The 10,174-nt window shown below is 41.5% G+C and overlaps 1 protein-coding gene across 1 annotated transcript in view; it reads left to right on the forward strand.

Moving 5' to 3' along the window:
* The window catches only part of crim1 (cysteine rich transmembrane BMP regulator 1 (chordin-like)), a 184,881-nt gene extending 179,674 nt beyond the window's left edge, over positions 1 to 5,207 (forward strand). The window contains exons 16-17 of the mRNA XM_071382060.1: positions 671 to 861; positions 1,261 to 5,207. Of these exons, the coding sequence (XP_071238161.1) occupies positions 671 to 861; positions 1,261 to 1,446 (377 nt within the window). The 3' untranslated portion in view covers positions 1,447 to 5,207. The remainder of the gene's footprint in view (positions 1 to 670; positions 862 to 1,260) is intronic.
* The last annotated feature ends 4,967 nt before the right edge of the window (positions 5,208 to 10,174 follow it).

Consider the following 10,174-nt stretch of genomic DNA (forward strand, 5'->3'; position numbering starts at 1 on the left):
TTATTACTTTTTATTTTAGTCTACTTGGTAAATATTTTCTTAACTCTTCTTGAACTGCACTGTTGGTTAAGGGCTTGTAATTAAGCATTTCAAGGTAAAGTCTGCACTTGTTGTATTCGGAGCCTGTGACAAATAAAGTTTGCATTGATTTGGAAACAGGATGCAGCTGAACTCAATTTCGAGTCGCATAGCAAAGTATCTGAATACTTTTGTAAATAAGGTATTTCTGTTTTTTACTTTTAATACATTTGCAAACATTTCTACAAATGTTTTCGCTTTATCATGATGGGGTATTGTGTGTAGATTGCAGAGCATTTTTTAGAATAAGGCTGTAACTTACAGCGTAGTACATTGTGTAAAAACTCAAGGGGTCTGAATACTTTCCGAAGGCACATATGTAACTCTTCATCTCCCCACTTGGAGCAGAGTCTGCTGTTTCCTTTTAACTACTACATATAAAGGCAAATCCCACATGGAACCATTCGCCAGTTAATGAATAATATACCCTGATGAAGACAGCTTGGCTGTCGAATCGTTGGATATTAACATTTTTGCATCTGAGCTCCTAGAGTGTGCGGCTTTCCTTTATTTTCAAATTAATAATGTATAAACATCTCGTGATACAGACTTATAGGTGTGTCATAATGTTTGTGTGCTGCCTCTGTCACAGGGAACTTTGGTAGTCTCCAAATGCCCTATCTGGATGGGAAGACCCCCGTGCCCAGAGAAGACACCACGCTGCACTCTGTGGCATGGGTGGCACTGCCCATCATCATGATGCTGTTCACCATCACAGCTCTGCTCTTCATTAACCAGAAGAAGCAGTGGATCCCCGTGCTCTGCTATCGCACCCCAACTAAGGTAGGGGGTGCCATTACCCACATTTACAGTATGCCTTGTTGGTTTCTGTACTGCTTTGTTGTTGTTGTAATATAGTTGATGGTCTAAAACGCCAGAGAATATCACATCAGCAGCTTATGGAGATGCATACTTAATCAATGTCTATACATTTGAATCTTGAAATAATTTAATGTAAAAAAAAGTTGTGCTATTACATAGAATGATTACATTGCCTAGCTTTATAGTAATGATGAGCAGCAAATGCTGTCTTTACTGTATGTATACAGCCTGAGCAGAGCCTTATTGAGAAATATAATATAGTATGAATATATCAATAAAATCTAAAGCTCTGAGCCTAACTAGAGTGTGATCTGTGGAGGTAACTAACTGTGTGTGTGTGTGTGTGTGTGTCCTCTTTAGCCCACCTGCCTCAACAACCAGCTGGTATATGTGGACTGCCAGAAAGGCACCAAGGTGCAGGTGGACAGTTCACAGTGCATGCTCCGGATCGCTGACCCTGACTCCAGGTACAGCGGTTACTACAGCATGCAGAAACAAAACAACCTCAACAATCTGCAGGCTGACAATTTCTACCAGACTCAGTGAGACAGAGAGACTGGCCTGGCCTCGCCTCCTGTCCAATACTCAGCAGTCAGCAAGCAGCCAAAACGAGAGCGAGAGAGCGCATTACCTACAGTACCACAACAACTATTACTTAACACAGACGGGTGGAAAAATGACACCAAACCTATCAATGATAAAATAACTAGCAAACTAGCAAAGTTCACTAGCAAAGACAGATAAATGAAAATAATAATCTCCTCAAGATGAATAACTAATCAAACAAAATATAATGATGATGATTTTAAACTACAGCTAACACAATGGAAGAACCAGAATCCAGATTTTCCTAGATTATTATTCAACTTCTTTTTGTTTGGTGTGTGTGATGGAGGCGTGCTTCTGTATGTGGGTCTTTGTGAATGTGTGTGTGTGTGTGTGTTTAAAGTTAGATATACATCTTTGTGATTAGGAAAAAGTGGGTATTTTTCAAAGTATGGTATTTTCCTGCATTCCTGCTTCCTTGAAAAAGGCCTTTGAAGAGATAAACAGAATAATTCAAGCTAGTGTTTTCTGTTGAACACTGAACTTTTAGAACCAAAGCTCTGCTGACTGTATGTCGAATCAAAACACACCCTGTAAGAGAGATGCTAGAGGAACACTGTGGCCAGTCTGATCTGAGCCGTGGCACGACGGACTGACGACTGCCAGATTCTATGTGGTGCTGAGCCAAAAGAGAGAGAATGAGAGAAAGAAAGAGGTCAGATACCGTAGACCCCGTCACAGACAGAACTCAGCTGAGCACCTCTCTCAGGTCTGTTCAAGCTGGACTATTGCTCTCTTCTTTCCTTCCTCTTTTCCTCCCCTCCTTTGAAAACGTTGACATTGGTTTGTTGTCTTGTTTTCCCTCGTGGAACGTCACCTGTTGGATAGAAGGTGGAAAGGAAGAAGAAGCTTCATTCACTCCATTTATTTTCCTTTGATATTCTGCTCAACGTGTATAAGTGTTATTTTCCTGGTCACTTTCAAGTCTCCATAATCTTTTGGCTAAATGTATTTAACAACAAAGGGCAGGCTGACGCTGACTTTCACACACTCCAAACAATGGTGTCTTTTATTTGGATAAAGAATAAATGTGTTCGGGTTGATAAAGGCAGGATGAAGCTTCAAACTGGGCACAGATGGGTGTAGATTCCACGTTGGTTCAACGTAATGTCATTGAAATGACGTGGCAGCAACGTTGATTCAACCAGTGTGTGCCCAGTGGGTAGTGTAGTTCTTGAGGATTAACAATTTGAGCATATGCTTTACAAGCTTTTCTGCTTTGTTGCTGTAAGTCCTGTTTTACATGGAGTTACACACACATAGGGATACTATTTAGCTCCTTTAGGAAACACTGAGGATACAAGAAAACATAGAATCAAAGAATATGTTCAAATGTGTTTTCTCTCGGGGTTCTCTGAAGACGAGCTATATTAAAGTAGCTCTGATATTTTTCTTGTTTTGTTTTACTGGCTGTAAGACTAACAGTCTCCTCTTCTCGATATTACCCAAGCACCTTTGTCTTCATTTATTAATTGCAAAACATTATACAGTAGGAACACGTATGTACATATTACTGCTGAAGATGAAAAATACATGAAATATTGTGTGACTATATACAGTACGTATGTGTCTATGTATGTTGTTTATTCATATATGTACATGTGTCAACCCACATGCATGCACACATGCTTTTTTCTTCACATGTACATTTCTCAATTAATTTCCTATTGAATGTATTTATGATTGAGAAATAGATTTGATCTAATAATAGAAAACATGATGAGAACAAACATTTGCATTGCTTGTTTGAAAAGAGGAGTGATAGAGACAGGACAGAAAAAACACAAACATCTTATTCAATCTGTTTTCCCCTCATTTATTTGATGTCATTTTCATATTTTTTTTTAAGAAAAAAAAATTGTCTATGAGGGCTTTGTTTGATTGTTCTGTGAGTTCCCTATCTATTTGAGTCAATCTGTTTCCCTGAATGAAGCAATGTTCAAAATGCCAACCATATATAGACAAGTGAGTTCTGAGCTGAGCAGTACCAGGTTCTCTCGATCTGTTATTCTTCTCTTTCATTTGTCGCTTCTGAAGTCAAACTATTGAAAGTGGGTGGACATAAGCTCTGGGAGAGAGGGTGGGATGGAGGAAGGTAGGGGTAGTAGTTGACTTTTATAGTTTGTCTTCGGTGTATCTTAATCTGTCTGACAAAAGATTTAGTTGAATCATACATCTTGGCACTTTTATATAGAAAATAACCTTTTTTGGTTAGTTTTTTTAAACATACTTTTCATTGAAAGAGTTGCCCTTAGTTTTTTTCTGAGCCCTGTCAGACCCAGTGTTACAGTTAGGTTCCAGTTGTTTCTGAATATTTGATCTACAAAACCTAAATTAACTTAGAACTCTCACGGTCATTGTATGCAGGCACTGCATTTCTGTTTATAGGTGTGGATTTCTGGCAAGAACAAGAGGGGTAAATATTTACCTTTCAAAACATTAATTGCAGCTGAAGCTTGCTCTGTTTTCTCCTAGCCTATATGTATTCTCCAGACATAGGAAAAACATACTCAAATCTACTGTATAACCGACATGTACTGTATGTAAATGCTTTTTCAAAGAAAGTTGATTGGTTTGATTCTCCAGCCATTATATATAGGTCTGTCTATCATCTGGACACAAACCACAGTCAAACCTCACTTAAATACACAATCCACATTATTTCCAATCGGTGAAGTGATGGATCATAATAATTGATTTGATTAAGGACCATAAGTTCTATTACACTCGCATCACATTGACTGGCTGAGTTCTTCTGTGACTTGGCTCTATGTTGCAGGATGTGGTGCTACATCCCCTACAGTATGGTTGAGTAACGTCATACAGGAATGCATCTTGTTCACAATGGGTCTTACAGGGTGAAATCTTTGTATCTTTCAGTGCATCCCCCAAGTATTGTTGTAAATACTTGAGTATCACTTGCCAAAATAAAAAATAAAAAAACATTGTTGGAAAAGAAAGAGAGAGGGAAAAATTTTGATTTAATTTATTATGTTAAATGACCTAAATAATTTATTAATGAGCAAGATAATTGAACATGAACATAATAGGCCTTAAACGATGACGCAGCTGAAATTGTGAAACTATTTTAGTGTTGTGTCAGTCTCTCAAAGAGCATGTAAATAAGGTTGTACTTTAGGTAGGTGGAGAAGTTGGAGGATCACAAGCTTTCACATCTTTTCAGGGTTTTTGGTCTCATGGACCTGATTTAGCCTGATCCCAGATCTGTTTGTGCTGTCTTGCCACCTCCTATGGTCACTGTCACGCAGTTTACTGTAACACAATGTGACAAAGAACATAGAAGTTGGATAGCTAGACAACACAAACTCATCTGATCAGGCTACATATGCCTTGTCCAAGGAGCACAAAAGCCTGACACCCTGATGAGCATTTTCCTCTGTTCCAATAAAGATAGCCCGTTGAGAGGGAAATATTTCTCTGTCCCCATTCTTTCCTGTTAATCCTTTTATTTACACAACTACCAATCCCCTTTAGAGTCTGTATATTACTGGTGTTTCATGCTTATGTAAAAATAAAAAAAATATGTTGATATTGATAATGATGAAATTGCAAAAACAAGATTTATTAAGAGGATAGATTCATATTTGACTGAATTTCCCGTAGCACAGCAGATTATTTTTTGCAAGTTCTTGTATTATGATTTTTTGTTTCTTTGCAGCACAATAAATACTTTGAAAACAGCTATGTGGATCTTCCGTGCAATCATTATTAGTATTACTGGTACTGGTGTTGTCATTCTTACCTCTAAGGGAATTTGACACAAACCTGTCCATCTCCTCTGTGATTTCTCTTCGGGGATTTCTGCCTCAATCATGAAATGTCAATGGTGCACTTTTTTGGCTATTTTCTGCTTGAGGAAGAAATCTCTGTGGGTTTAGAGATAGAGGATAGGTTCAATCAACAACAACAAAAATTCAAGAGGAATAAAAACACAATTTCACCTGCAGCACTTCGAAAATATACCAGCAGGTCAACCTGTTTAGCGATTACTCACTCAGTAGGGGATGGCACCAAAACATTTTATTACACCCAGCCAGCTGAGGCAGATAAATAATGTGTGACCACTTCCAGTTGTCTGCTAAGTGATACAGTACCTGGCCCTGTATGTCTCAGTTACCAAGAGCATAGCGCAAGGTAAAAGGTTAAACTCCAGCAGGGATTACAAACATACTACAAATGTATGCACACATTGTGCTGTAAATCGCTTTGGATAAAATAGTTAGCTTTTTTCCATAAAAATGTTTACCCATGGATCTGGTCAAAGTAACCCATAAGCCTTTATTTATATATGAATACATTTTCATACAGCAGTTTAATGGGCTTTACACACAAGAGAGAGTATTAGGTAGCTATAATGACCTTGGTACTCCATGTAGACTTTCCTCTAACATAAATATGTTCATAGGAATTGTTTCTCAGTTGCAACAATTCAAAATAACACTGAGTCAATAAATGAGATTCCATCTCATTTTTAACAGTACGCGGTAATGTACAGTATCCTCTCAGTAATGGACCAAAGTCAATGTCGGTATGTGGGTGAATAGGGTCTGGACAAAAGGGTTCAATTACTATGTCACATTATCTGGTACTGTGCAGCACATGCACAAATGACCAGTACAAGCCACAGGGAGGAGACAGAGCTTTTAGAGAACCACGATGGCACATCAAAATAGGCTGATATCCCCTTTCCAGTTCCTGTACCTTTTATACTTCATTCACATATTACATGTCTACAGTTATCCCTTTAGGATTAGTTTGACTCATGATCTGTTTACTACACACATGTTAAGACATGACATATGTGACTGATTATGCTGTTGATAGTAAGACTAAGTCATTCATAACCTCAGTCACATCCATTCTAGGGAAAGGGAAATACCTAGTCAGTTGTACAACTGAATGCATTCAACTGAAATGTGTCTTCTGCATTTAACCCAATTCCTCTGAATCAGAGAGGTGCGGGGGGCTGCCTTAATCGACATCCCTGTCTTCGGCACCCGGGGAACAGTGGGTTAACTGCTTTGCTCAGAGGCAGAGCGCGATTCGATCAGCTAGGCGATTCGATCCAGCAACCTTTCAGTTACTGGCCCAAAGCTCTAACCACAAGTCTATTCGGCGATGATGATGTTGTATAAGTACATTGTTAAGTGTTGCCAAGTGGAATGTAGCAGTCAGCCATCACAGAAGTTCTATATATTTTTTTTTACAGCAGTAATATTTGAATGTATGGATAAAAATATATATATTCTGTGCAAATGTGCCCAATATCTTCAGTGATTGTTAACTGTGTGTGCACATCCGTGCCTGTGTATATATATCTGTCTTCATCCGTGTGAGTAAGGGAGAGGGAGAGAGGAGAGGGGGCGGGTGTCGGTGACATAGCATGGCAGCTCTACCTTTTTGACCATTTTCATAATTGACCAGGCATGACAGAAATGTCCATCAACTAATCCTCTTATTTCATCCCTAATGCCGACTCTGTCACAGAAGTCCTTATGTTAATGTAACAAGGGGCTCAGCCTGGCAGTGAGTATAGTGTGTGTGTTTGTGTGTGTGTGTGCATGTGCGTGTGTGTGTGTGTGCCAAAGGCCAAGGTTCTCCCTCTCTCCCTACTGGCCAGAAAGTATTGGCTATAGCCGTGGGCAGCAGCATGCAGTCTGGTGATAATATCTGTAAACTAATATTTTTATCTCTAAACAAGAATCATGATTTGCAGAGAGATATTTTTGGAAGTCTTATACATCTAAGTGGACTTATTTTGTGATTTCCAGCTAATGTGGTCAAGGATCAGCCCGAACAGTCAATGGATTTCCCTGTACGTTCTTGTGAGTTCAAGAAAAGCTTCTTTGAAATTACGTTAAGTACGTAGTTTTACAATGCTAGTCATGGATTAGTTGGAAGTGCTCATTATAAACCACTACACTCACTTTAAACACACACATACACACACACATATACACTGATAATCCCCACAGCATCATACTGTGTTGAATGTGGTTAACCCCTTAGCTGAATTTCTGACTGGTGCCTCGTATTCTTGGGTAGGACGCTACAAGCTTGGCACACCTGTATTTGGGAAGTTTCTCCCATTCTTCTCTACAGATCCTCTCAAGCTCTGTCAGGTTGGATGGGGAGCGTCGCTGCACAGCTTTTTTCAGGTCTCTTCAGAGATGTTCGATCGGGTTCAAGTCCGGGCTTTGGCAAGGCCATTCAGAGACTTTTCCCGAAACCACTCCTGCATTGTCTTGGCTGTGTGCTTAGGGTCATTGTCCTTTTGGAAGTGGAACCTTCGCCCCAGTCTTTCCCTCGATCCTGACTAGTCTCCCAGTCCCTGCCGCTGAAGAATATCCCCACAGCATGGTGCTGCCACCACCATGCTTCACCGTAGGGATGGTGCCAGGTTTCCTCCAGATGTGATGCTTGGCATTCAGGCCAAAGAGTTCAATCTTGGTTTCATCAGACCAGAGAATCTTGTTTTCATGGTTTGAGAGTCTTTAGGTGCCTTTTGGCAAACTCCAAGCGGGCTGTCGTGTGCCTTTTACAGAGGAGTGGCTTCCGTCTGGCCATTAGCATAAAGACCTAATTGGTTGAGTGCTGCAGAGATAGTTGTCCTTCTGGAAGGTTCTCCCATCTCCACAGAGGAACTCTGGAGCTCTGTCAGAGTGACCACAGTGTTCGTGGTCACCTCCCTGACCAAGGTCATTCTCCCCCGATTGCTCAGTTTGACCGGGCGGCCAGCTCTAGAAAGAGTCTTGGTGGTTCCAAACTTCTTCCATTTAAGAATGATGGAGGCCACTGTGTTCTTGGGGACCTTCAATGCTGCAGACATTTTTTGGTACCCTTCCCCATTTCTGTGCCTCGGCACAATCCTGTCTTGGAGCTCTATCAAATCAAATCAAAATGCATTGATCACCTACACATGGTTAGCAGATGTTAATGCGAGTGTATCGAAATGCTTGTGCTTCTGTTTCCGACAGTGCAGTAATATCTAACAAGTAATCTAACAGTTCCCCAACAACTACATAATACACACATCTAAAGGGTGAATAAGAATATGTACATATAAATATATGGATGAGCGATGGCTGAGCGGCATAGGCAAGGTGCAATAGATGGTATAAAATACAGTATATACATATGATATGAGTAATGTAGGATATGTAAACATTATTAAAGTGGCATTATTTAAAGTGGCATTGTTAAAAGTGACTAGTGATCCATTTATTCAATTGGCCAGTGATTTGGTCTCAATGTAGGCAGCAGCCCCTCTGAGTTAGTGATTGCTGTTTAGCAGTGTGATGGCCTTGAGATAGAAGCTGTATTTCAGTCTCTCGGTCCCAGCTTTGATGCACATGTACAATCTCGCCATCTGGATGGTAGTGATGTGAACAGACAGTTGCTCCGGTGGTTGTAGTCCTTGATGATCTTTTTGGCTTTCCTGTGACATTGGGTGCTGTAGGTGTCATGGAGGGCAGGTAGTTTGCCACCGGTGATGCGTTGTGTAGACCGCACCACCCTCTGGAGCGCCATACGGTTGAGGGCGGTGCAGTTTCTGTACCAGGCTGTGATACAGCCCAGCCCGACAGCATGCTCTCGATTGTGCATCTGTAAAGGTTTGTCAGGGTTTTGGGTGACAAGCCAAATTTCCTCGGCCTCCTGAGGTTGAAGAGGCGCTGTTGCGCCTTCTTCGCCACACTGTCTGTGTGGGTGGACCATTTCAGTTTGTCCGTGATGTGCACACCAAGGAACTTAAAACTTTCCACCTTCTCCACTGCTGTCCCTTCGTTGTGGATAGGGGGGTGCTCCCTCTGCTGTTTCCTGAAGTCCACGATCATCTCCTTTGTTTTATTGACGTTGAGTGAGAGGTTGTTTCCTGACACCACACTCTGAGTGCCCACACCTCCTCCCTGTAGGCTGACTCGTAGTTGTTGTTAATCACGCCCACTCTGTTGTGTTGTCTGCAAACTTGATGATTGAGTTGGAGGTGTACATGGCCACGCAGTCGTGGGTGAACAGGGAGTACAGGAGGGGGCTGAGCACGCACCCTTGTGGAGCCCCAGTGTTGAGGGTCAGCGAAGTGGAGATGTTGTTTCTTACATTCACCACCTGGGGCAGCCCGTAGGAAAGTCCAGGACCCAATTGCACAGGGCGGGTTTGAGACCCAGGGCCTCCAGCTTGATGATGAGCTTGGAGTGTAGTATGGTGTTGAATGCTGAGCTCTAGTCAATGAACAGCATTCTTACATAGGAATTCCTTTTGTCCAGTGATAGGGCAGTGTGCAGTGTGATGGCGATTGCGTCGTCTGTGGACCTGTTGGGGCGGTATGCAAACTGAAGTGGGTCTAGGATGGCTTGTAAGGTGGAGGTGATATGATCCTTGACTAGTCACGCAAAGCACATCATGATGACAGAAGTGAGTGCTATGGGGCGGTAGTCATTTACTTCAGTCGTCTTTGCCTTCTTGGTACAGGAACAATGGTGGCCATCTTGGAGCATGTGGGGAAAACTGACTGGGATAGGGAGCGATTGAATATGTCCGTAAACACACCAGCCAGCTGGTCTATGTATGCTCTGAGGACGCGGCTAGGGATGCCGTCTGGGCCATCAACCTTGCGAGGAATGACACGTTTAAATGTTTTACTCACGTC

This window comes from Salvelinus alpinus, chromosome 34 (assembly GCF_045679555.1).
Source record: "Salvelinus alpinus chromosome 34, SLU_Salpinus.1, whole genome shotgun sequence".
NCBI lineage: Eukaryota > Metazoa > Chordata > Actinopteri > Salmoniformes > Salmonidae > Salvelinus > Salvelinus alpinus.